The sequence below is a fragment of the Acomys minous genome (assembly GCF_964271855.1).
Source record: "Acomys minous genome assembly, chromosome: 14".
NCBI classification, from domain to species: Eukaryota; Metazoa; Chordata; class Mammalia; order Rodentia; family Muridae; genus Acomys; species Acomys minous.
In genome coordinates this window covers 108,385,903-108,413,639 of record NC_140496.1, presented here as the reverse complement: position 1 = coordinate 108,413,639, position 27,737 = coordinate 108,385,903, and the positions used below count along the sequence as shown (strand labels likewise).

General features: G+C 42.8%; 1 protein-coding gene across 4 annotated transcripts in view; it reads right to left on the bottom strand.

Moving 5' to 3' along the window:
• ERICH3 (glutamate rich 3) overlaps positions 1–27,737 on the bottom strand; it is a 101,866-nt gene that overhangs the window by 44,121 nt on the left and 30,008 nt on the right. The window contains exons 2-10 of one of the 4 annotated variants that reach the window (XM_084757655.1): positions 26,543–26,636; positions 23,659–23,784; positions 19,148–19,219; positions 18,011–18,040; positions 17,496–17,624; positions 13,217–13,375; positions 9,027–9,245; positions 4,208–4,388; positions 1,591–1,777 (exon numbers count right to left, since the gene is read on the bottom strand). In XM_084757655.1, the coding sequence (XP_084613781.1) occupies positions 1,591–1,777; positions 4,208–4,388; positions 9,027–9,245; positions 13,217–13,375; positions 17,496–17,624; positions 18,011–18,040; positions 19,148–19,219; positions 23,659–23,784; positions 26,543–26,636 (1,197 nt within the window). Of the gene's footprint in view, positions 1–1,590; positions 1,778–4,207; positions 4,389–9,026; positions 9,246–13,216; positions 13,376–15,268; positions 15,486–17,495; positions 17,625–18,010; positions 18,041–19,147; positions 19,220–23,658; positions 23,785–26,542; positions 26,637–27,737 lie in introns of those variants that run through there. The other 3 variants (XM_084757656.1, XM_084757658.1, XM_084757657.1) reach the window with 3 other exon arrangements.

Below are 27,737 nucleotides of genomic sequence, written 5' to 3'. Positions count from 1 at the left end.
ACCTTGGTGTGCCTGTGAGGACTTTTCCAAAGAGAACTGACTGAAGGGGAAAGACTTGAGCACAGGCAGTGCCATCCCACAGGCTGGGACTGATTTAGCCCCACAAATCATCTCTTCCCTTGCTGGCTATGCATGCCTCTGCATACTCCTGCTGCTGTGCTCCCTTGGCCATGACAGCTTTCGCCCTCGTCCCATGGACCAAACCAACTCCTCCCTCCCTCCAGCTCCTGTCAGGTATTTGTTCACATCAGTATGAAAGTTGACACACGGGTCTTCATTGTACTAATTGATATGTAATCTAGCCATACATTTGGCTCAGTAAATCACTGCCTTATTCTTCAAATGTTTATTTCCAAGATAATCCTCCCTCAGGATTCTCTTCAACAGCTGGCTCTCCCTCTCCATGAAACCCTGAAGATGAGTGGTACAAAGCTCGCTCATCAGGAGTCCTCACTCATGTAAGAAAGTCGCCCCATCCTGTGATTTTCCTGCCATCACTAGACAAACTATTCTCAACTCCAGACATGCCCCCCTCACCCATTCAGTACCCAACTGGCTGCGCATCATGTACGCCATCACTTGCATTGTCTCCCTGAAATCTAAAACTGTGTGTGCCCAAAAAGACAACCCTTTCTTCCATTTCTCCAAACTGCATCTCCCAGAGCTGATCGTAAATGCATGCCAAGTGCAAGTCTTTCCAGTTGTTCAGGACAAACTTTTTTTCTTAAATTTTGTGTTTGTTTTTGTTGTGAGGAGGAGGCACAGAAGCAAGTGAGAGCAGGCTGTGTGAACAGGGCAGATCTTGGGTGTCAACCTTTATCCTTTTGAGACAAGCTCTTTCATGAGCTGCGAGCTCACTGCTTTAGAGGCTGGCTGGCCACCAAACTCTCAGATCTGTTTGTTTCTGCCTCCTAATGCTGGGATTTCAGATATACAAGTGCACGTCTGAATTTTAGGTGGTGCTGGGTATCTGAACCCGGGCCATCTTGTTTGCACAGCATATGCTCTTACCACTGTGCCATGTCTAGGCCCTAGGAGAAAAACGTGTGAGTCATCTTTGACTCTGCTCTTCAAATTCGTTCCTGGATCCAACCAGCCAGGCATATTCCAGAACACACACACACACACACACACACACACACACACACACACACACACATACACACACACACACACACACACACACACACGTGCGCACACATGCAAGCACAATGGCACACCCAGATGGGTGAGGGAGAATTACTCTATGGCTATTACCAAGAGGAACAAGAAAGAAAAGGAGGAAAAAAGTGGCCATTCTCCCTACAGAGGTAAAATTTAAGGCAGAGTGAGGTAAATGAGAGATGAAAAGTGAGACAGAACTTAAATTGCCACCATTTTTATCTCCTTTACATAATACATTTAGAAATGTGATGTATGTCTTATAATTTCAAAATCAAACATTCAGGGCTGTAGTCTTTATCTTAGATGTTTTGTGGTTGAATATACCCATTTCCTTTGAGAACTATGCGAAGAAAAGCATTAGTGAAGGACACCTTGGCCGGCAGACCGTGGCCAGCCGACCATCACAAAGGGTGTGTGTTTTCATACCTGTAGCAAGGAGATGCCTTCTCCACACCCACAAACCCGAAGTAGCCTCTTTTGCCTCCGAGCCGCGAGCTCTTTCGGTGCTTGTATTCGCAGCAGGAGCTGAGCCTGTTCACCTGAATCCCGTTCAGAAAGAAGGTGAGGCTGAAGGGGAAGCCATGGTGCCGTTTGGAGATAAACTGAAAGGTGCCTGAAATTCAAACACAAGAATTCCTGAGAGCCACTGGCTTTAAACTAACATCTTATAAATCACATTTTCCCCTTCTCTTTTCAAAAGAATACATTATGCTACAGAATATACTTTTTGTCTGAAAGCTTTTTCCAGGGCAGGGGGTGGAACCAGCGTCTTACGTTGCTGATCATCATGGCACTGCCAAGCTCAGTTAGTCAACTGCTTCCCTATGAACAAGAGAGCCCAGCCTGGAGCCTCAGAAACTGCTGTACAACAGAAGCCAGGGTCGGGGGCACATGCTCATAATCCCAGCACTGGGGAGGCTGAGACTGGTGCACATGGCCTATCAGAATGCCTGGAAGCTGCTGCAGTCCTGTGAGAAGCAACAACAAGCCAGTGCATCAAAAGCCTCTGGCTCAGACACTATAAACCTAGCTACAATACTCACAGTGAATTATTTTGGACATACAAAGATGGCCTTTGCCCCATTGTTCCATAATTTTTATTGTTATTCTTAATGTTCAAGAACCAAGAAAAATTAAGAAATGCCACATTTTAGTGAGTGAGGTATTCCAAAAGTATGAATAAACTCTTTTATTTTTTTTTCTCCACAGAAACCTAAAATCTATTCATAGTTCACAGAATCACACAAAACTAAAGACAAATTCTTCATAGACTGGATATGTCGCTGTCTCAGCCTCCCCAGTGCTGGGATTATTCCAAAAGTATGAATAAATTCTCTTATTTTTTTTCCTCCACAGAAACCTAAAACCTATTCATAGACTACATATGTCGCTGTCTGGTTTTGAACATTACTGTCCTAGTGACCAAGGCAAGCTGAGACCAGATCACAGTGTGAACAGCATCAGTTATTTAAGCCGTTCTTACACACTGCTCTGGAAGACTATCCAGTGTCTTCACACAGAGACCCAGGATCAGTGTGTGCACAAAATAGCCCCATGCCCAGCAGCACCCTCCTCAGACTGCACTGGGGTCTGCGTCCTTGGTCCACCCAGATAAGACCTCATGTGCATAAGTCATGTTCTCCCATTGTATATTGTCTTTGAATATGCATATTGCCAAATCAAGTGTGATACGGAACCCGAGCAATATTTAAATACAGGCACCTAAACATAAGCATTGTAACTTTAGATGACAGCTAATTTTATCAGTTCTCATAAACTAACACCCAAACAGTATACTTCTAAAAACAGTGTGTTAAGCTGCTTGGGTGAAATTAAGGTTGTGTGACCCCACCCTTATGGCTTACTGGGAATTCACACCTTTCCCTTATAAAGCCACTGGGACTTTGGCTGTGGAGACCTGAGGTAGCGGAGAACCGTACAACCCAGAGCTACACAGGTATCCTCCAAAAGACACCCCTTCTCAAGGGCCTCTCGCCTCCTCATCTACAAAGCGAAGGGAATGAACCCTGGAATGTGACTGCAAAACACCAGAGTGAATTTACAAGTTTCCGCCAAGTTTGTAAAAATAGTAACAGTTCCCAGGAAACTGAGAACCATATTTTATTTTACTTTAACTTAAAACTAATGTTCTACTGTCTTGTTTTTTTGAGAAGCTTAAAACATGTAATTCCCAAATGGGTTGTTATATTTGTAGCTTTAAATGTTTGGAACTGTTTTTTATTAGAGTCATTCTTTTTGATTGGTGAAAGAAATTTAAAACGAAAAAAAATTTTCCATGTGTACTAACGTCCTTTCCCAGCTCCTCGGTCTGTTTCAAGATTTCCTATATAGCTATGAAAACTAAGAGCTTTCTAAGGAGTTTCCTATGCAAGCAAGAGCTAGGCATGGTTTTGTAAACATGCCCCCTTTCATTGTCGCCCCAGTAAACTGAATACTGAAGGAAACACCACAGTACAGTGTAGGGGAGTGGGTATCAAGAAAAGCATTTATACCAACAAATATAGACTCAGGATCAAAGGGAAATGTTAATGTACTAAAAAGGGCATTTAATCAATGTTTTACACCAACTAATTTACGTGTGACTTGTTATGTAGTCTATTGAATTTGTGATTTTGTCTCCATATATTCTAACAAACAAATTGCCAATCTGTGATTTTCCTTTTATGATAACTTGCGGTATCATTCACTATGGCAAACCAAACAGTTAACTTGTTATTTTTTTTTGACACAGCATATTCTGGAAACATTTTAATGATCAAATATATTTCTGTCCCAAAATTAATCTGTTACCAGGTTAAATCACTCCAAATTCCTTCTTCTACGATCTGCAGGAGTAATTGCTGTTTCAGTTTCAATCAAGGATCTGTGAATCTAGATTTACTTTTAGGCAGCTGGTTTATAATTCCCTGGATGTGCATAATTTCACAAAGTGGTTGAAGTCATTTTGATATTATGTCAACAACAGCTTATCTAGAACATCAACCCAAGCCTCTTTTTTTTTAAAATTCACATGAATTTGTACCTTTCTCAAGCAGTTTCCCTTTGTAGACACAAAGGTTTTCTCCGCCACAGTGCTGTTGGTAAATCTTAATTTCATCTCCGAAGTCTGTGTCGTCATAAGATAGGTGCACATTTTTCCCAAAATAGACCATTGTAATAATTGCATTGCTATGTGGTGCTGTTTTATAAATCCTTCCTGGATCCTAGGGGAGATAAAACAGACAGGGTGACTGAGTGTCTCCCTGTGAGACCACCTGTTCTTTATAATACGAACAACAGAGGGATCTAATTCTAACAAAACGTGTATAAAGGATCGCTGTACACAATGTGCAAGGATCAAAAGCATTAAAAAATACATTCCTCTCAAGGACTCGAGCATCCAGATTTTTGCTTTGATTTTTGTCAATGACAGGGATTTGAACAAATCTTGTTATTTCCACTCTCTTTCTTTCTCTCCTCTCTCTGCTAGGAAGAAAGTATTTTTGGCTCAGATAGCATTCAAATAAAATTTCAAACAGATGAACTGAATAAATATTAGTGTTGCTTTATTTTTAGCTGATATTGATCATGCCACAGTGACAGCCTTTGAAGTCACACAGATCCTTCCTTAGCTTAGTCTTTCTGAAAGCTGCATGGACACACTGACTGCTTCTGGAGTCACTACATGGATAGGTGACCATGTATGTCACGTGTCTGGAATTGTCGTGGAGAACTCTATTTTGCTTCTCTTTTTGGAAAAGACAAAACAAAAACAAAACAAAACAAAACAAAACAAAACAAAAAAAACAAGTGACCAATTTCAGTTAACTCCAAGAGTTTGGAGAAAATAAACTACAATCACTTTTGAGTTTGACTGTTGCAAAAAAACAAGTCAACTTGCTGAGATGTATTCTTAAAATGACATTATTGAGTTCTGTGGTTACAGAGCCTTTAACTTGATTTGCTTCACCTTTAGAGGGAAGAAATTGCATCCCTTTGTAAGGTCATTGTGGATATAGTGTGTTAAACACTGTATTCTTGGGGGCCACTAAGTAACAGATGGCACTAGTATTGACATTAGACATAAATTTTCATATTTTGTTAAAAGTTCACAGAGCACATATATAAGAACAGATGATTAAATGAAGAGAAGACAACAGATGGTTGGAAGGTAAGTACATTTCCAGAGGAGAGGATAAAACCATGGTGGAAAGGATGGGCCAGCTGAACATCCTCATTCACACTGGCTTGAGTGTGGAGAAGGCTGGGAGACTGCTCATCAGCGGATAAGGAACTGAGACATCCTACTATGGCATTTTTTTGCATCTAAGGCTCTACTGACCTGGAGAGGACACGTGCAAACTGTTAGACCATGTGTGGCCATGACGGTATCTCAAAAGAAAAGCGAGCATCAAGGTGGACGTCATGGTGACGTTTAGGTTGACGAGTAAAAACAAAACAAAAAGAAGAGGTGGGGGAAAGGAGCATGGGAAGGTGTGTTTCTGGAAGGGAAGAGTCAAGCTCTGAAAAAGAGGGAGGCAGGAACGTGGTGGGCCAGCCTCCTTAGGGAGGCAAGAATGTGGTGGGCCAGCCTCCTTAGGGAGGCAGGAACGTGGTGGGCCAGCCTCCTTAGTGAAGCACATGTCCAGACTGAATTAAACACAAACCACCTGCCTACTGCATTAACACACCTAAAGCCCAGACTTCATATCTAAAATTCTGAAAGACTGAAAGTAATAAAACGCATATGAATAAAATATATATAATTACATATACATGAATACTTTATATTCTTTATGTATTACACAAAGGAGATTTTAACACAAAAAGTAATGACTAATATGAAGTATTACTTTTCAGTGGTACAGAATTTCATCAGTAAAGCCAAACAGTCCTAAATCTAAAAGCCTACAGAAAGTTCTAGACATTCACAAACAAAACCTAACTGCAATCCCAAGAAGTTAACAGAGTCACAGTTACAGAGTGTGAACCATCGTTTCACTCAGCACTTGAGAGACCAAGTAATTTTCAAAATATCTAATGACATAAAACAGCAAGTGATTAGCTCACATTAGACACTAATGATTCTGAATATTTGTCAGCCTCAACTCCCCAGTAAGAAGTCACTTCATACTCAATAAAGAACAATCCATGAGAGAAGATATTATAATTATAAACATGAATGTACAAAGCACAGACACACACAACTTCGTAAAATAATACTACTCAATGTAAAACCAAATTAACACTAACACAGTGATAATGGTTTTAGTACCTCACTCGCACCAGTACACAGGACATCTAGAGAGAGAAACATTAGAATGAAATGACATCATAAATCAAGGGGACCTAGAAGACATCTAGAGAACATTCTATTCAAAAACAAAACACATTCTTCTTAGCAATGCATGAAACTTTCTCCAGAATTGGCCACATATTGAAATACAGTGCAGTCTCAATAACATAAGGAAGTTACAATGGCTTACTCTATTTGAGCACAGTGGAACAAAGCTAGATCTCAACAACAATATAAACTATAGAAAGTAAGGGACCCAAACACATGGGGGCTGAACACACACTACTGAATGATTATTAGGCCACTGAAGAAATTAAAAATAAAAATTTTTAATGTCTAGAATAAAATGCATGAAAATGCAATGTACCAAAAATCTATCAGACATAATTGAAACAGTGTTAAGAAAAAAAGTCAATAGCACTGAGTGCCTACATCAAAAGGTTTGAGAGATCTCAAAACCTTATCAATGTACCTCAAGGCCTTGGGAAAACAATAACAAAACACATCCAAAAACAATAAAGAAGGGAGATAACCAAACTCAATGAAATAAAAAAAAACCAAAACCACCAGGAACCAAGAAAACAAGGTCTAAACATCGTAATCCAAACTGAGAGAGAGAGAGAGAGAGAGAGAGAGAGAGAGAGAGAGAGAGAGAGAGACCTAGACACAAAAAGGGAAATAATTACACCAGTGAAATTTAAGAAACAATAAAGCAAAGATGGGTCATCTACATTAGCATCCCTATACCCAAGGCTCATGGGAACACTGAGGAAGGAGAGCAGAAACAGTGTGGGAGATGGTTGGGGAAGAGAGCTGTGCCTTGCTGACTTCCAGACTTGACACAGCCCTTGCACATAGCAGTTATGGCTCCCACTCACTACTCCAGCATGGGTAGGGGTCAGCTCCCCACCCCTGGCTGACTCCCCACCCCTAGCTGACTCCACACCCCTAGCTGACTCCACACCCCTCGCTGACTCCACACCCCTAGCTGACTCCACACCCCTAGCTGACTCCACACCCCTAGCTGACTCCACACCCCTAGCTGACTCCAACACTAGCAGAGGACCTTTTTGCAGTTGGTGGTCCTGAAGGGAGGGTCAGTTACTTCACTTTGGAGATGTTGTCACTAATAGGTTGTCCACAGCCCAGTGGTAGGTCCACTCATTTGTAAATGGTCAGTACTAATGGGCTCAGAGAGACAACAACAATAACAACAACAACAACAACAACAATAACAACAATAATAAAGAAATGAAGATGGGAGAATGCCTCTCTTGGTGGTTTTGAGGGGCTGTTGGAGAGAGGTAATTGAGAGTGTCTAAGATCAAAATATAAGTGTGAAATTTTAAAGGCCAATTTCTCAAATGTAAAAGAAAAGAGAAAACTGGTCTAAGGTGCTGTCCACATAGGAAAGATTTGATAACTCTATATAAAACCTACGTTGTGTGGAAAAGCAGAGATAATGTCAGAAGAAGGCTGAAGACACAGCTGGAGAGTGCAGTGCAGGAGTCAAACATTAGCCATCCAGGCCGCCATTATATTCAAAGAAGAGAGAGAAGGTTCTTCCAGAGACAGCATCAAAGGGAGAGAACTGGGGAAAATCAAACTGAAAGGAAGAGGTCTGAGCAAGTAGGGAACAACTTCCGGACCTTTTAGAAGGTTAGAGGGGAGGGCAGACACTGCAGTGAGAGACAGAAGACACTGCAAAAGGGTGTTTGAGGCCAGGCTGACTTGGAAGAGTGGGTGCATTTGGTGGCACTTCACTACCTGTTCTCTCAGGAAAATGTCAACCCCATGTTCCGCTAAGAGTCATGGAAGTTACTTGTAATTAATGTGGCTGTGGTACACAATGAAAAAGAGTCATTCCCTCTTCTCTATCTACACTGAAGCTGTACAAAGATCAGCTAGGCTCGCAAGCACGATGCGTGCCAACACTATGGGGAAATGCACGTGGCAAGCCACAGTAATTTCAAAGAACTGAACAGTTTTGTAGGCAGTATTCATTAATTTGAAATAAACCATTAAAAATAAATTCTGATTACATATTACACTCTCTAGGTATTCTTAAATCCATAAATTGTCATGAATTAATTGTTAAGATACTCTGAATGATCAAATTAAGGGAAACAAAATTGGAGTCAAAGTAAATCTGACCACAAGATTTCATGAGTAATCCACCATCAATTATGGTAAATTAGTTATTTAGTTATTATAGAATTTATTCCTGCTGCATGATTTCTTTTTGAAGTTTGGTGAATATTTTTGTTTGTCCTTGAGAAAGTTTGAAGTAATTCAAACAAGTGCAGCAGCCGGTGTTTGATCACAGGCCTTGCCTCTCCTGCCTGTCCAAAGCTCGGGATGTGTGAGATCAGGATGAGGAAGGCACAGCCTCCGCTTGACTCACTTGTTCTTTATAGCTGAACTAATGAAAATATTATATTTCTTTACATAAGGCAACTTTCTACTTGATTCCAGAAGATCCTTCTTCATGCAAGAGGTCTAGAATCCAGCTGATGCTCAGTGACTAGTGTTACAGTAACAAAGGGACATTTTGACCCATAATCACCCTGCTGAAGAGAGGCTCCAGGGCGTTGGGAGCTGTGATGGGTCGCAGCTTCTTCCTCCTCCAAGGCTCCAACCTGTTCTCCCTGCAGGTCCCTCCTGCTGGGAGCTGGGGTGTCGGGGGAACAGGTGTGGGGTAACTGTTAATGTTTGGAAGCTGGTAGGAGTCCTCCCTCCGCGAATTGTAAACGGAGCTCCTGAACTTCATCATCGCCTTCTTGCCCTGTAATTACACACCGCTGTGTAAGACACAATGCCACACAAGTCAGGCCCCACGCAATTGCAAACAGAAGCCTGGGTGGCTGTCACTGCACACACACCCTGCTGAAAACCATAGACCAACCGACACTGCACACTACTGTCCATTAAAAGTCACATTTTGTACCAGTTGCAAATTCAACAAGCACACACTTCTAACCTTATGTGAATATAATTTGAATAGAAGATTTAAGGCTAGTTAATTTGGTTGACTTCACACCGAGAGTTCTGCAGGGTTGAACTCTGAAGTACGGCTGGCCAGTGTGCTGGGCAGTAGGGAGGCAGCTCTGAACGGGCAGAAGAAGCAAGGCCCATGACCAAACGCCGGCTGCTGCACTTGTTTGAATTAATACAAATCTTGTGAAGGACAAACAAACATATTCACCAAATCTCAGAGAGAATTCTCTTTGACCCAGAGATCTTGCAAGCAGGAATAAGTCCCACATAGGTAACGACACAAGTAATAATAATCTGCCATAAATGTGCATTTGCACATATAGACACACACATTCAAGTATGCATGCATATAAATACATATGAGTTCAGCTGAACTGTAAACTTTAGCACTCTAAAATTCCATAAATACAAAAATAGTTATTTAAATTTTGCTTTGATTCTTTAATTAGATTGTATGCTCTCACCAGCGTATAGTAATAAATGGGTATATTCTCACATAACAGCACAGGCGATGTGAGGCAACATTTCTTTTAAGTGATTCATATGGAGATTTTGATTTAAAAAGCAATAACAAATGGAAATTTTTAAATATTAATTCATCCTTGAGATATATATTTTGCTTGAAGGCTTAATTAAGATACATCACCTTAATCATTTAAAAGCTTTACATTATATCCAATAATATTTATCATATAGATTGAGTCTAAACATTTCTACAAATTAATTATTTTGTGCATCTGAAGTAAATATCTTTAGATATTCTTATTCACTTTATGCCACTTTAGTTTTAAATTGTTTATACTTATACTATATACATTTATATTTGATTTATGTTTTTGTAGTCCTAATTAATTTTTAGTCAATTACTCTATAGTTTGAGATGATTAATAATGAAAATTATTTTAAGAAAAGGAAGTTCACTAAAGTGGCTGCTTATTAAATAAATAAAAGCAGATTAAATAAAAACACACATTGATCAAAACTTGAATAAAATCAACACTTTTGTGTAATTGATTCTACTTTTTAGATGTTAAATTATATTAAGTGTTCTTACAGTACTTTGTTTTCTATTTATTTCTGCAATAGACTGAGTCTAGAATATCAAACTAAAAATAAATCAATACAATACAAATATTAAAATTAATTATTCTAGGACACTGGGGATTTGGGTAACTTTTAGTTGCTTTTAAAAATAAATAGCATAACTGGATATCAGTTGTTTGTCTTGCTTTGGAAATTATTTTAATAATATTTTTAAAAAGTAATTTCTTCCTTTTTCTTTTTTACTGTTGGTATATTGGATAATTTTCTAAACCATTACTTATAATTATACTGTATTTTGTTTACTTAAAATATATATTATTATGTAGCTTTTCCCAGTTGTTCACTACTGTAAATATGACAGTTCAAAGAGAGATTGACTCTTATCACATGTGTTCATGTTCCTTGGATAGATTCCTACATGTTAAAATGGTGGTAGGTCTTCAAGGCAGTTCATTGAAAACATTGATTTCTCTTGACAGGAGAGACTCTTTCTGAATATTGCCAATTTTTGCCAAGTGGCATCAAAACCAACCTGTTGTTGATCAGATCATTTTTTTCCCTAAAGATGCTCACTCTGGTGCTATGACAAGTTCAACCTGGTTTATCCATGGCATTTCCAGTCCTTATAACACTATACTCTTCACTCAGTAAAGCAAGAAGGGTTGACCTGGTGCACACTACATACACAGCAATAATACAAGCCACTGTCTTTCATAAGGAGCTTGTCTGACAGTCAACACTGTCACTGTCAATACTGCTAATAAAAGCACATCTCTGTTCACGCATACTACATTGTAAGCTCCAATAAGTTATTGCTGTCTTCCTTGATAATCAATAACACTTGTTCTTTCATCAGTACTTAGCTTATCATAATTTCCCAAAATAGTCATTGAATTTAGATACTTGAAACTAATATAAAAATTCATCTTCATCTTGTTGGTGCACACGAGCTACTCGGTGCCTTCCCTTCAGTGACCCACTCTCTGAAACTTGGAAAGAGGAAGATGAGGTTATATATGTCATAGTGTGATAGATAGATATTAGTTGCACAGAGAGACTCAGAGTAAATTTGAGGGGGGCGGGAATCATTGAAGGGGAAAAACTTTGTCCCTAGATGTCAACAACTGTGTGTCATTTCACTGGTGGTGTTCTTATGTCTAGGAAGAAGATTTTTCCAAAATAGAACTCAGAACTATAGAAGCTTGGAAAGAATGCAATCACCTTGGCCAACATGGTAATTACTCATTGGAGCGCCGTCTACAGGGACAGAAGGCCTACCCATCAGGCTTTGAGTACGTCCATCCCTAATGGCAAGGTTAACCCCAGAGGACATAGGGAGTTTTAGGAAAAGACCTGTGAGTTTTCTGGTACTTTTGGCAAGCCCATTCCTAAGATGAGATGGGTGCCCCCATGAAGCCTTAACCTGATCCAGGAACACTGCCTTGAGCCACAGGCCCATTCTGATTCTCTGGTCAAAAGGCAACCTTCTCATTGTGAGTGAGCCTGCCTCCCAGACAGCCCTGCCAAGCAGGGAGAAAATGTTGTTGCTATGAACGTTGGCCATTTGATGACTCTTGATGGATTAGTTGTCCCTGATCAAGACGCATCCATTTTGGATTACCATCAAGTGACTAAGGATCTTGCTTGTGGCCTCACAGGACCTGGTTACTCCTGGACAGTGGCTGAAATGACCTTCCAAGTATAAGCCTTCAACCGGACCCTAGATCTAAGACCTAGAACCTGTCTCACTCCAAGCAGTTTCTACAAACAAAAAGCTACCACTTGCCAAATAACTTCTTTTGGTGTTTAAGAAGCTACCAGTAAATTAACTGAAGAAGGTGTGTGAAACTTTCTCCTGAGCTCAGACCGCATCCAATGGATGGGGATGCCACAATTGCAGTTGTATATTTAATAGGAAATTTAATCACTTATTCATCGGCACGAAGGGCATTTGTCAATGAGAGGACATGCCTTACATTTATGGGTGGTACTTTCTAGTAAGGAATGAAGCATGCTCATCCCTTCCACATAATGGCAATTATGTTCATGACACAAATTCTTTAGTTAGCAAATGTTTCTTCAGGTTAGAAACATAAATTCTCTCCCCAGTGCAGGAGTGGTCTGCCTTATTCCTCTCTGTTTAGGTAGATCCTGTTTTGTAGTAACCATACCTAAGCCTTCCCATACTCTAAAGAGCAAAGATTACCCAGGACATAACCCTGAAAGGGATGCAGTGTCAAACCCCTAGGTTGATGAATTCAGCACATTTAAAAAACTGACTTCTCTTCCTTCCATAATCCAACCTTCAGGAAGGTTCCCAGGCTGACAGGAGCATGCACAGGGACGAGCAGTGAAGAATTTCATTGTCTGCTTCTCCTGTGCTCAAATCTGGAAGGAGTTCACACAGGGTCATTTCTAGGGACAGTCATGTGTGGCTGGGGACAAGACATCTTTGTTTTTCATGTGGCCATCTCCTAGTGAGCTAGCACCGTGCATCATTACGGCCCCATCCCTTACGGACTCTGTTCAATTACACAAATGGTAGGCCTTCCTGTCACAGCAATATGCAGTTAATCACCAGGACATAATAAGTATTAATGAATGTACAATGTAAGTTTCACTGTGTGCATGAACTGAATACAGCATCTTAAAACTTTAGTAGTGCAAGATTTTAATCAATAAAAACAGCTATATCTTAAAGAACATAGCATTTACCCCAATAGGAAATGGAGCTTCTCCTTCCAGCAATGAGGCTTTGGGTTTGGACCCTGAAGTTCTCTTTGAACCATCTCTTGCATTGCGATTACTGAGAAGAGGCTGCAATCGAATCGGAGGCTGCATATTTCCTGGGGCAGTATATGGTCGAGGGGCCGTCTAGACAATTGGGGGGGGGGAATTCCATTAAAATTAGTAGCTTGACATGTTTCCAGAACCAATTAATAACCCAACAAATTGCCCAGAGTAATTAATGGTGCCTTTTTATTGAACAGATTAAACTTTAATTATATCCTTCCATTATATACACCCTTCTGACCCAAAGTATTTGTTAAGACATATGGTGCTGAAGTCCTCTACATAGCCAAATGTCACAGGGAAGGATGGAGCCTTCTAGACAAAGGAGACAGTCTCTATTTAGTCCCATATTTTTGCTCCTACTGTAAACTCTTGATAGTGCTGAATATGTGTGAAGAATATCTTTGCTCAATTAAATTTAAGTTGAATAATGTTCCTAATTTAGAGATCTGAAAGGGTATTATTGGAAAAGACTCATTTCAGCTTCAATATTTTCAATATAAAATATACTCTGAATTCCTTATGCTGTAAGGTTGGCACCCAAAGCAAAAGCAGACAACAGGAGAGGCCAGGTGCTTGGCTATAATGTACCACCAATTACGTCTCATCACTGCTTCCTAAAAATGTATGAAAACTTATATAGCTGGCAACACTGGAATTCGCTGTATAAAAATGGATTTTCCACACTGAGTCCTTCCCATTTTTTTCTTCTAGATCTCCTGTCTACCTTCTCGGTCTGTGGAACTCTGGGCCTTGGAAGTAATTTCTTAAAGAATTTACTAACCGACCTCTGGACTGCAGTTGGACTCTACCAAAAAGGGGACAAGATGGGAGGATGAAATGGGGGTCTTTATGCTCATCATCCCTGCAGGGTAGAAATGGTTCCTACCACCTAAGGGCTTACGCTTCTGTGGAGAAGCCTTTCCCAGCTAGAGGACCTACCTACTGCTCACACCACACGGCACAGGCCTTCAACCTGCGGCTTCCTGGGCCTGTGCCTTCCCATGGTGCTGACCCCAGAGGGCATTACCATCCCTAGTTGGTTTCTCTTCACCCTGATGTATCTTCCCAAATAGTTTCTTTATTAAACAACTTCCTAATTACTCTATTTGTATGAGCCATCTGTTTCCTGCTGAGCCCCCAACAGAGGCACTTTCCAATCAAGAATGTACTGCAGCGAATACAAAAAGTGCCAGCATGGAGCATTATAAGTGCCTTTGGGGGCATCAACAGAATATTATAAGTTTGGTATAAAGATTAGCAATGCGTCAAAAGAGGGGAAGCTTCAGCCCAATTGTCCTATTATACTAAGACAGTAGAAAAAATGCCAAGAATAGGACATGCGTATTTGGGCAAGGGGGTATGAGAAGGCTGGGATATGAATGATTCATAAATAGAATATTGTACATTGACTCTAAAGGATGACGAGTCACAAATATTCCATTCTGCAAAGGTCCGTATAAATCAAGACATAAAAAGCGGGGCTGCCAGAGACTACTAAGACGTGTTCATTCTCACAGCGTCTTGAGAAGCATACGTTTACACACCGCTAAACTTGACTTCAACAGTTGGTACATACTGAATCTCCATCCAGGGCCAAAGACAATAATATTTAACATCTAGAGATTCTATTAGTCAATCTGATTGATGACAGAAAACCTGACTGATAATGGTGTGTTCTGAGAATATGTCCAGTGAGCCAAGGAGGCTAAGGAAAAGCAAGTTCTCACAGAAGCAGTGAAAACTGTATCCAAATGATGAAGCAGAAGGATGATGGTGATGTGAAAATCCATGGAAGAGCCTGTTCTGACCCAGCACCCGAGAGGAGCAGTAGACACACCACCACCCACTCAGTATCTCCTTTCCTCTCTCCTCCAGTAACGGAGTTTTCACTTGGGAACATGGCTGGCACAAACAAAAAAAGACTACGTTCCCCCAGACTTCTCTACATCTGTGAGGAGACAAGCCTCTCACTTTAGGCCAGGAAAGTGTGAACAAAAGTGACTGGTGAGCCTGGGAGTCCACACTCATGGAGAAGGGAAGCGCGTCCTTACTTTCCCGCTGACCCCTTCCCTCAGGCCGGGGCATCCACATGGTGAAACACAGCCCTGGATGCTGTGGATGAAGCAGGCTCACCAAGCTGGTGGGGGAGCAACACAGGAGTCAAGGTGTTTGATGACCTCATAGAATCACCTCAGACTCATAGGGGGCTGGGGCGGGGATGAATCGCCATGGTGAAGCCTTTGTTACCTAGGGTCTCTTAGGGTCTGGGTATGAAATGCTTCCCCCTGGCTGTTCCGATACTTGGTACAAAACTGGAGTTGCTATTTTAGGAGTCTGTGGGTCCTTTCATAGGTAAAGGCTGGCTGGAAGAAAATTCTCTCTGAAGGGCAGGCCTCAGTGCTTCTAGAGTACCCTGCTTCTATCCCTCTCCCTGCTGCTGTCTTCTCTTTCATGATGGATGCTGTCTTCTCACACTATAAGCCAAGCAAGTGGTGTCTACCTCAGTTATTTCTTAAAGGTGTTTTGTTTTATCTCAATGACCAGGAAGTTATGAATACAGAGTCTCTACAGACCTGAACCACATATGAGTCAGAGAAAACGAGAGACAAGTCTAGGGGGAATCTTAAAATCCATGGACAGAAACTAAACATTTCTGAATCCGAGGCTCCAATCATTCAAAAGAGCTCTTGTGGACTATACTAGAGCCAGTATAGGCTGTTCACTAACTACAAACATGAACATCTCGTGTAGAAATCCAGGAGAGCAGGTTACTGCAAACCAGAACATCATGGATTAGTGGCTGTGCTCTTAATTTCACTTCTGTGCATTTGCATACAAATATCACCCAGTTAGATGGATGTGGCAGTCAAATGCTCAGCTGATCACATTCATCTCTAAAAGCAAATCAGTCCCATTAACTAGCAGCTGTGAGCCCCAAACTCTGGTGGCTCCCATCAGAGGCTTCCTGAAGCTTGCTGCACTGTGTAAAGTGTAAATATATTTTCCTGTAATAAATATGGCAGGCACTGTCTTAATGTGCTCAAAGCGGTGCCAAAATGTGAGTTGAAACTGGTTATCTCATATTTCCTCAACTTAGCCAAGCTTTGCTAATTCTCAGGAGGACCACAGGGGGTGAATTTCTCAAAGAAACAGCTTTAATGAAGATAATGCAGCTGAATTCTTGCACAGTGTTTGAAAGTTAAGTGCAATTAGCACTAGCATGCAGGAACACATAATGAAAGCTTCCCTTAGTTAGGGAAGGTCAGGGAAATAGTGACATCCGATAAAATCTCCTGTCTCCACCCAGGATAGTTGGTAGTCAGGGCTGGAACTGAGAGGGGATGTGGCCAGGATAGGATGGACAAACCAAGGGAGACTTGAATTTCTGTGAAGTGGGAAATTAAACTCCAAATCACAGTAGCTATCCTGTGGTGCATAGTGCACTCGGGTTGTGACTGAGTGTCTACGCTAGTGTTGAAATGCTGGGCTTGTAGCCGTGTAGCTTCTGGTTTTTAGAGAACACTCTCATTTTTGTAGGCTATCCCCTCAAGGGGATTCATCTAGAAAACTGAAGGAAGAAAATGTATTTGGGTTTTCCCCTCTCTGAACCAGGTGGGAAGACAGAAAACAGCACTGTTTTCTTTGTTCTGGGGAAAGCTTAGGGGACTCTGGTGAATCTCTGTCTAACAAAAACATATCTGTGTGCACACACCTACATCCAAATCAGACCTGGAAGACGAGAAACAGCCCTGAGAAGACAGGGGTTTTTTTTCAAGACTTGAGCTGTTCAGCCAGGACAGGTCAAGACATGTTTGCCTTCCGTGGAATGTTGACATTTAATGCCGTATGTGACAAATGTACCTCAACCATGTGTGAAGGCTTTGTAATCTCTCTACAAATATTGCATAATACAAATAAAAAGGGTCAGGCATGCAAAGAGAAACATGCAGTAGTGCAAACCAAGGGTGGAGAAACTCATGTGACAGCTGCAAGTACAGGGTTTGGACACAGTGGTTGTGATTGCAGTGGGGACTTTGAATGTTGAGGAGGAATGAGATTGTAGTGTCCAATGGTTCCTTTGGCTGTGTCTTCACGTCTACAGGGCCATGCAGACATGCCACCTAGAGAGCCTTCTCTCTCAGATTAACGGGAAATCATAAATTAATTAGCTGGGACACAAGTGCTTAATAGGGCTCACCAGTGTCAATGGACTGGAACGTCCTTCCTCAGGCAGAATGCTGTGGCCACGGTTAGTCTTTGGACCAGCCGGGGGGCGGGGAGTCAGAAGGGGCATGTTGTCTTCAATAAATCGTCTTGTGTGTTCTCCCTGGAGTGAGGAAAATATGTAAAGTTGACGCATAGATGATTGGGTTGGGTTAGTGCTCGACACACATCCATACTGTGAGATCACAGCCCTCCCCAGTAAGAATGCTGCTACTCTGTATCGGGACATGAAGCTAGCAAGGCTCCTGCAGCCCTGTCCAGGGATAGGTGTGGTAGTGAGTGGCAGAATCCTGTCCCGCTGCACCCAGAAGAGTCACTCCGAGAGTTCTTTCTACTTCTATGATAACATTTGCTGAGATATTACCAAATGCTCATTGTACTTCCCTGCTCTGCCAGAAAGTATAAATTTTTGTTATAAAAACAATAATTCAATAATGCCCTTAAGAAAAAACGGTTCCTTTTACGAGATAGAAGGAACCTAAGACTCACCTTTGCCAATTGCAAGGATGCACTGAGGAGCTGTCAGATGGGAGGAAGTGCACCATGGGAGTGTCTACAGCCCTTTCCCAGGGCTGTAGCATCCCTCCTCTGCCCCTGCTGGACAACTGGATGACAGACACACAGCCCACTCTGCTTTCAGCACTGGAGCTCAGTATCGGTATTTCCAGTCAGCACTGCACCCATATTTGGGCAGATAAATTACAGAACCTGTAACTCAGTCCAGGTTGCAGGTCACGGCTGGCCAAGCTGGATGAACCTGGAGCCCCTGCAGCCCAGCTCTCCCGACCCCCCTCCCCCAGAGGGGCCCTACCTCCTGTCACTGAGCACTCCAGGTGCAGGATTTCCCTTTGACCCTGACAAGATAAACATGAGTCCATCAACCCAGAGAGGAAAATTTTACTCCTGTAGGGCAAGTTGCCCTAAGAATGCTTTACACATACTTTTTAGTTTGTGAGATGTGTTTTAGGCTCCACATTTGTAACACTTTAGAAAATTAAGAACAAACAGCTCATGATTTTCAAATAGCTCAAGAAGTCAAATAAATCTGCCATCCTAAACTGAAACTTTTCAAACATGCCTAATTGAATCCCTCATCTCCTGATTCAAATTGATGTATTTTGTAAGTTCACTGCAAAGAACAAAAATAGAGAAAAACTAAAGGGGTTTAAAAATACCTAGCACGGACGTCTTAGATCGCACCACGCTGCTTTCCACAAAGAACGCTCACTCCCACCATAATTTTCAAGGGTGACATTCGAATAAAAATGAATAATTCTCCCAATGTTGTGCTTTCTTTCGTGCGGGAACATTACCTTCGCTTTCTATTGTCTTAGGACTCATGGATTATCCTTTGGCCTCCGCCTCAAGAAAACACGAAAGTCAGATTTCAAATTTGCCTGTTTTCAATTTTGTCTTTGAAAGTGTTTTGCCTTGCTAGCATGCGTTTCTCATGGGCAGCGCCTGTTTTATCAGGGTCTGTATTGATGACAGTTGCGATTGAGGCTCAGTAGAACCGTTTGCTTGATTGCTGTGTGCTGGTCCAAAAGCAGGAGCCTCTAGACTTTCAGTAATGATTGCCCGGGGGTTGGAATCATAAAATGATATGAAAGGTAAAAGAATTTTTACCTTTAGCGTCTGAATCCGCTCCTTCTTAGCTAAGGTGTCCAGTTTCCTTTTTATTTCAAGCTGGTGGTGGCGCTGTGGAGGAGAGACAGAACCACCTTGGTTAGAGCCAAGAATACCGTGGAGGAAAATGATCCCGGTGGAGGCAGCGGCTCTCCTTTCAATTACCCTCTTGCCATTTAGATGGAGAAGAGCCACCTGCCTAAGTGTGCAGGTGGGGATATCAGATGCCACCACTCTTTGGGAGGCCGATTACAAATGCGTCTTAGCTAAAAGTACTCATGCCCTTTTGCCGCCAACTCCATTCCTAGACTGAAGAGAAAAACTAAGTAACGGCTTTCAAGTGTTTTGCACAAAAAGATACTATCTAAAAGGCTCCCCACCCCTTTGTTTCTCCGAATAAAATAGTGTTATAGTGGTGTAAATTTTGAAAAGACAGTTAAGTGTTTGGCACATCCATGTGCTGGAACAGAATGTAATTATTTAAATAAAGCTCTTAAAGATTTTGATTTTTTTTTAAAATGGAAAATGAAAACAACCCAGAAGGAAGCATGATAAGGAATTGCGTAGGAATCTAGTAAGTGGTGGAGCAGTTTGGGGAGAGGAGGTGCCTCCTGTCTGTCTCCAGTTCCTAGGCTGTCACAGTTCATAAGCAAAGACACTGAGGCAGATATTCACAAATGTGTGTCTTGGCCTCACTTCCTGTTTCCTGTTTGTCCAAATCCATGTCCCCGTCACAATGTATCATGGTATCCTTTTTTTTTTTAAGGATTGTTTTATTTTTATTTAGGTTGCCTGTGGACATGAGAGATATGGAGGCTGCTTCTCAGAACTGGAGTTAGAGGTGGCGACGTGTGGCCTGGAACGGGTGCTGCGGACTGAACGCTGGCCCTCTGCAAGAGCAGCCAGTGCTCGAAGCTACTGATCCGCATCTGAAATTCCAACGGTATTTCATTTGTTCGTTTCTTGAGAGAGGGACTTGGAACCTAGCTCAAGATGACTAGAATTTGCTATATTGCCAGGCTGGCTTCACAATTGTGGCAATCCTCCTGTGAGTCTCCTGGCAATCCTCCTGTGGGGCTCCTGACAATCCTCCTGTGGGGCTCCTGGCAATCCTCCTGTGGGGCTCCTGGCAATCCTCCTGTGGGGCTCCTGGCAATCCTGTGGGGCTCCTGGCAATCCTCCTCTGGGGCTCCTGGCAATCCTCCTCTGGGGCTCCTGACTATGAAGATTATAGGCATATGCTACCACACTTGGCCATATCATGATTTTATTGATGTATAAATATGACTGGAAGATACTAAAAAGAAATGTAAGCTGGATGCTGTGGCGCATACCTATAATCCCAGCATTTAGGAGGAAGAGGCAGGTGGATCACTGCAAGTTTGAGGCCAGCCTAGTCTACAAAGCGAGTTCAGGACAGCCATGGCTACACAGAGAAACCCTGACTCAGAAAAAAAAAAAAAAAGAAAGAAAGAAAAGAAAAGTAAGAAAGAAATGTAGATTAAATGTAGTCATCTATGAAAGTAGAAACTTTATGGAATTATCTTGCTTTATGATTTTTATTGTTTTTCAATTATTTTCATTTAACAATTGGTGTTTTTAAAATACACCTCACATAAAAATGATCTAATTAGACTTGAAATAAGTCAGTGGTTTTCGTTGTTGGGGGAGACTTTTCCTCTGGTGTTGGTCCCTGCTGATTCCATCACTCCCTTCCTGGGTGTCAGCCACCATCCCTTGCCCCTCTCCCTCCTGGTATGGTCTTTCACCCACTCATACAAACTCCCTTGCGTTTTCTATCAGTCTCTTTCCAGTTCTCGTGTGTCCCCAGCACCCTGCAGCCGGCTGCTTGCCTCCTCTTCGCCATTACTGAAAAGCCCTCCCTGCGCCTCCAGTGCCTTTGCATCCTGTGTCCAGGCTCCACTGAAGCCAGTGTGCAGCTCTGCAGCTCCTAAGCGCCCGGCCTCCAGGAAGCACTGTGGCAGCCCTGCCTCTCACAGCAATAGGTTTCTGTCGCCACCTCCTGCTCCTCCCATCCTTGTGCTCCTCCTCACAGGGACCCTAAAGCTCTCTCCACGCCCCACCCACCCACCCTCCACCCGCTTCTAAGACAGTGTCTACCTACAGCTTTCTTCATCTCTGTCTCTATCGACAGCTGCCTCTCCCAAGCTCTCTCTGGTGCTGTTAGCTGCAGCCTTTGGCAACAGATTCCTAATTGACCTCCCACCTCCAATCTTTTCCAGCCCATTAATCCATCCTCCTCCGCATCTCCAGCAGCAACTTCTCCAACAGCTCCGCTCATTTACTTCAGTCCCCTGCTGTAAAAACATCTCATCGCCTCATCACCTACACCGCAGCCAGCCTTGGGAATTCAAGGCTTCCCTGAAACCAAGCTCCAACTTATGAGGCGGTGTCACCTCCCTGTGCCTACCAAGTGGACCCTGGTGCAGGTTTGGGGCTTTTGTTCCATTCACGGTATCCTGGCCTTGGTGGTCCTCCCTCTCTGGAGCTCGTCTCCTCGGCTCCTGCCCCACTCTGCAAGCTGTGTTTCCCAGAAGCAGAGCCTCTGAGCACCTTGCCCTGAAGCTGCAGGGCACCGCCACCCTTGCAGGATCCCATCTGTCAGCTCCCTCTTCTGTGCAATTGCTGGACAGAACTTCAGTAAACAGTGTCTTGCAGCCACAAGGCAGGGCCTCGTTTTTGGTACCTGGTGACTCAGCTACTGTTTGGTTGCATGAACACCTACAACACCATCTTGGCAAAAACTGTGGCAGCATCAGTGAAATAGGAGGCACTAGGGCAACATGCAGACCACACTAGTTGGTCTAGTATATTAATAGGTTAGGTGTGTCCTCTGAAACATGCTTAGGAGCCAAACAGTTTCTGCTCTCTGCAGACCTTTCTGATTAAGCCCCATTAATACGCATATGCAAAGGTCTCTGAAAGCTGAAGCCTTCAAGCACAAACACCATGCTTACAATACGTTGGAGTTTGGAGCATCTTGTATTTTTTTCTTCTAACTGTGCATTGTGGGTTGTGTGTACATGTGTATGGGTAGTGTGTGTGTGTGTGTGTGTGTGTGTGTGTGTGTGTGTGTTATGTAGAGTTTGGATTGCATGCCCCGGGTGTGCATGCAGAAACAGAAATACACTGTACATCCTGCTTAGTGCTATCCCCTTAGTACAGGACCTCTCACTGAACCTGGACCTACGCTGGCAGCCAGCATGTCACAGCAACCTTCCCATCCCTGAGACAGGGTTATAGGCACATGTGTGACACCACACCCGGCTTGTACATAGGTGCTGAGGATTTAAACTCAGGTCCTTAGGCTTGTATAGTAAATGTTCTTACCATCTGAACTATTTTCCCAGCACCATGTTTCAGATTTTCAGATTAGAGATGATAAGCCACATATTATAATGATTATATGTTCATTAAAACATAGTTCTATCTTCTGAGTACGTGAGACTTAACTGACAATATATGTGAGAGTTCTGATGTATCATGACTCCAAACTAAGGGCCTGGGCCAACACTGAACTGGGCACTTGTAAACGTTAGAAGCTAGGTAGGGCTTAATTTAATGCCGTACTTGTTTGTTTTCAGCAGAATTGTACCATACCCACTGGTACTTCTGTAACCAGCAAGCTTGGGGCTGCCGGCATGAGTCTTTGTAACTCATTCGCATAGTCTGAAGTAAAGAATGAATTCCTACGTTGGCAGAGGCTGGATGTGTGCAGTACGCATCCTACGTGAGCATCCCACACGGCTGACGTAAGGTAATGAAGGACACATTCAACACAATAACCCCCGGTGCTGAACTTGTTGCTGGCTTACTGGAAGTTCATTTGTCCATAAGTGTTAGCCCGCCCACAGGTCAGGTGCTCCCGCCTGCGTTTACAGCTGTCAGGTCAAGCCAAGGAGTGGCATTCTCTATCAAATGACTAAATGGTGTTTGACGATTAAAACTACAGTTCTGTGGAACAAGGCTGCAATAATTTACCAGATTGGCTATGTATCCTACTAAAAGTGCAACGTCAGGTTCCACAGAAGGTGTTGATGCTTAGGCTGTGAATCCGTGCTGACCAATGTGTCCTAAAGTAGGAGGGACAGCAGATGTTCCAGTGCCTACTGCGCGAAACTTAACATACGGTGCAGCTACGGAGCCTTAAAAGAATAGCAGATCTGAGATAATTCATGGCAGTGGAATTACTGATATTTAAACAGATGCCACTTTCCTTTAGCGGATGGAAATTAAGGTACAGATGGTGAGGGCTGGGTAGCCATTGTGGATTAAAAGAATCTACATTTAGAAAATTAAATATCACAAACTTTATAATCATGTCCATATTTCTTCTGAACTGAAGAGAATAAAAACTTGAGCCTCTGAGATCCTGGCTACTGACTAAGACGGACAGTATTTCCCAATTCCCTTCGGCCCATTTCCTTTTTCATGAAGTATACCGAGAACTCCCCAGTTGTTACTCATAAACAGAGTAAGAAATGCCACACCTCCATATCCAGGACCTTGTGGAAAATGGCCTGGGCTAGGCACTCTCGGATGTACTTCTGGTGATCCTGCTTCATGGTGTTGACTTTGTATTCCTTCTCAGAAAGTATCCTCCCGCCTCTTGTGATCTGTGGTGAATAAATAAAAATCGTGAATGGATAAATAAAACTCACAAAGAAACGCAAAATAGGAAAATGTGTTGTTAGGTACCAAAAAAGACAACAAGAGAAGAGAGGGCACGGGAGAGAGAGGGAGAGGGAGAGAGAGGGAGAGGGAGAGAGAAGGGGAGGGAGAGGGAGAGGGAGAGGGAGAGGGAGAGAGAGAGAGAGAGAGAGAGAGAGAGAGAGAGAGAGAGAGAGAGAGGGGCAGGGGAGGGAGAAAAGTGGCCTTTTCAGAGCCTAAAGGAGATTACCATTGTCACTAATGAACTTCCACTTTTAATGAATATTTCATCAGGCAGAAAGGAAAAAGGAAGTCTCGTGTACCTGTCAGTGTGAAAACACACACAGGTGGTACACTTGACGTTTAAAACAAGGTTTTCATTAGAGTAACAATTTCCCAGTGATGGAACCCAGGTGTTCTTTTCATTCTCCTGAAAGCGCCCTGGGAGGGGGAGCTGCTGCCTTGAAAGCCTGCCCTGGTGCAGTGCTGGCCGGACAGCGGGGGCACAGGAAACACTGGCAGGGGGTTAGGCAGGCAAGCCGCTGAGGAAGCCTCTGGTTTGCCATGAGAAATAATTGGTTTCATTACTTTGTTTGCTCTCTGCCTTTTCTTCCTCCACTTTTGAGCCCAGAACGTAATTTAGTTTGCTATGATTTAGAATTTTACAGACTACTCGGGATTGTGGAATGGCGGTTTTCATATCGCTCACGTGGAAGCCCACCATGTGTCCCAGGGGTGGCGATTTCTGTCTCTTGCTTTTTGCCTCCTTTGACGTCTTTCCTTGTGTATATTTGCTGTTGGCCTCTGATTTCCCTGTGGAGGAGGCTGCCATCCTCACATTTTCCTTTTCCTTTCCACTTTCCCATCAATGTGTTCCTCTTAAGTTTAAACCCAAGCCACACTTACATTCCCTTTCTTAAAAAGATGTGTTTCATTATTAATTATGTGTGTGTGCATGCGCGTGTGCACGTGAGTGTGTGTGGGTGTGGGTGTGGGTGAGCGCAGACACCCATGGAGGCCACAGGTGCTGAGTGGTGTGGAGCCGGAGCTGCAGAATGCTGTGATCTCTTCAGTTTGGGTTCTGGGAATGGAAGTCAGGTGCTTACTCTTAAACATGGAGACATCTTTTCCAATCCCTACATTCATATTAATTCCTTTCTTAATTTTTTATCTGTATATTTTATATTGATGTTGCACCATATTACTTCAGACAACCCACTTGCAGTGTCTAGAATGTGCTGCCTGTAGGACTGTACATCACTGGGAAGTGTTGGAAATCAGGTCTTCCTGCCTGCATCCCACTCCCAGGCATCCACCAGCACTGGCTTGTGTCATTGCTCCCTCTTCTCTGGGGTCACCTCTGCTGTCCCCAGTCAGGCAGGAAGCTCCTGTAGAGCTGCAGTGCTTAAGCTTGAGTGAAGCTGGGGTGAGGAACAGCAAACCCCACAAGTCAGGGGCTGCAAGCTTCAAACTTGCATTTTCTGCGAGTCCATGTGCAAGCTGCAGAGGTGCTGCCGGGTTGTCAGTCTAAAGAAAGAGCCATGCCTTCCTTATCCAAGTCAGCAAACTTTAAATAACTGTTCACTGAGTATTTAGGGATGATGCTAAGTAAATGCAAAGCCTTGCACAGCTCACAATGTTCACAATCACACAGAGGTTACACGGTGAGTCACTAAAGGTCCCTAACAGTAACAGCCACAGGCGGAGGTGGGGAAACGGGGGTAGATGGGGGGGCAGGTGTGGATGAGGGGAGGCAGGGGAGATGAGGGGGGCAGGTGTGGATGAGGGGGGCAGGTGTGGATGAGGGGAGGCAGGGGAGATGAGGGGGGCAGGTGTGGATGAGGGGGGCAGGGGTGGATGAGGGGAGGCAGGGAGGGATGAGGAGAGGCATCATTGTCTTCATCTCACAGGTGAGGAAGTTGGGCTACAGTGGTGTAAGTGGCAGAGCCAGTTTCAGCTGACTCTTCTGGTAAATGTGCCCCAGGGGCTGAGAAGGGCTTTCTCTCCAGCTCCACCCAGCTAGTGACAAGCACATAAACAACAATCAGAAACACAATACTGTTCTTTCAACATCAAGACCATGCTGTACTTTAAGAAAGCAAACAGCCACCACAGTCTAGAGCCACACCTCTTCTCTTACAATGGACCTCCATAGGGGTCTTTTTGAGATAGCTTTTCCACCTTTTGCACATTTAAGGGAACAGAAATTGTGTGGGAAGAATGGCTTTGAAGCTGATACAAGGCACTAAGGTAACAATAAACCATCACAGGGAAGTGCAAGTTTAAAACACACACACACACACACACACACACACACACACACACACACACACAGAGTTCATTTTTGCCACACCATATTCTATGGTTATTAAACACAATATTATTTCTTGAAACAATAAAGTCTTCTCTGCCCTTGCTCTTTAACAATGTCTGGTTGATAGACTGTGTACTGAATAGATGAATAAATAAGCAAACCAACTATGATGTTGAAATCTCATAGGGACTTTTCTTCAATAATTTATGTTTCCTTAGTAGCCATTGTAACCTCTCTCCTCTTGTTTAGAAAGAGCCCCAAATAAATAAATCAGAAGTTAAAAAGGAAGTAATTTTTCTAAATTAGTAGAGAGAGAAAGATGTCAAAGACTCAAAGGAAATATGAAGAAAGGTTGGAAATTTTTTAACTTAATTAAACAAGAAGGAGGGCAGAACTCAAAGCAGCCTTACCAGCCCGGATCTTAGGAGGTGCCTCCTGATCCTAGTATTGTTAAAATACCCTGCCAGGTGTTTATCCGTGAGGCTATTATATGTCGCAAGTAATCTGAAACAGAAAAGAGAAACCATTAAAGTTTTATGAGGGTTGCTTGATAACCAAGGCCATTCTTAACAACACTGTCTGAGCAAGCATTTGCCAGTGATGCATTTGTAGACAGGCCTAACAGCTGAGAGCCAGCGATGCATTTGAAGACAGGTTTAACAGGCAGCTGAGAGCCTATCCGCTCCAGGTCTTATGGTAAAAAGCAGGAAACTGTCTTGGTGTGGGTTAGGCCAAAGGGAGAACCAGAAATGAACAATTAAAATGTGAGTGAAGAAATGCCCCAAGACAGAAATGTGCCTATAGTTTTAGGGGGCAAAGCCACTTCAGACAGGACTGAGCAGTTCAACATGACAAGAAAGCAAGAACGGCTTCTTCAGCACACCTTGACCTCTCCTGCGCACCTTCAGCTTAGACACTTCATGGCCCATGCTTCCCTCCGGCCAGCAGGACACACTCTGCAGGGCCATCTCCATCTGCCAGGAACTGCTGCCACACAAGCCCATCCTCAGAAAGCATCCCCTGGTGCACCCCTAATGAGACCCTTACTCCACAGCGGGGAGCCCCACGTTACATATCTCAATCCACAACATAGAATTCCTCCTCTTTCCTCCTCGCCCACTGGCTCTGAAGACCAAGTAAATCCTATGATTCTCAGCATCCCTCCTGATGATGTCTGTTAAACTGTGATATGCTGAAAAAAATAAAGGTGTTGGTTTCTGTGGATATTTTCAATTATTGACATAAAGTCTTAACTTAGTCCTTAAGACTTATGATTTGTTGACTTACTCATATTTACCTAGACAATTTCATTAATACAATATCTAGTACCAAAAGTTTAATGTGTGGAACATCTTAGATTTTAAGAATTAATGAAAGCCAGGTGTAGTGACACATATCTAAAATCCAAATATTCCACTTGAGACACAAGCAGGAGGATTTCAGTTATTGGCAAGCCCGGCTTACATAATAAGACACCCTCAACTAAAAACAAACTGAATTCTTGGCTACAAATTATATCTTAATACTTGCTTAAGTTCAGTCTATGATTCAGGGTTAGAAACTGAAAACAACTTTTGCTCTTTTAACCTGCAGGGTAGAAAATGT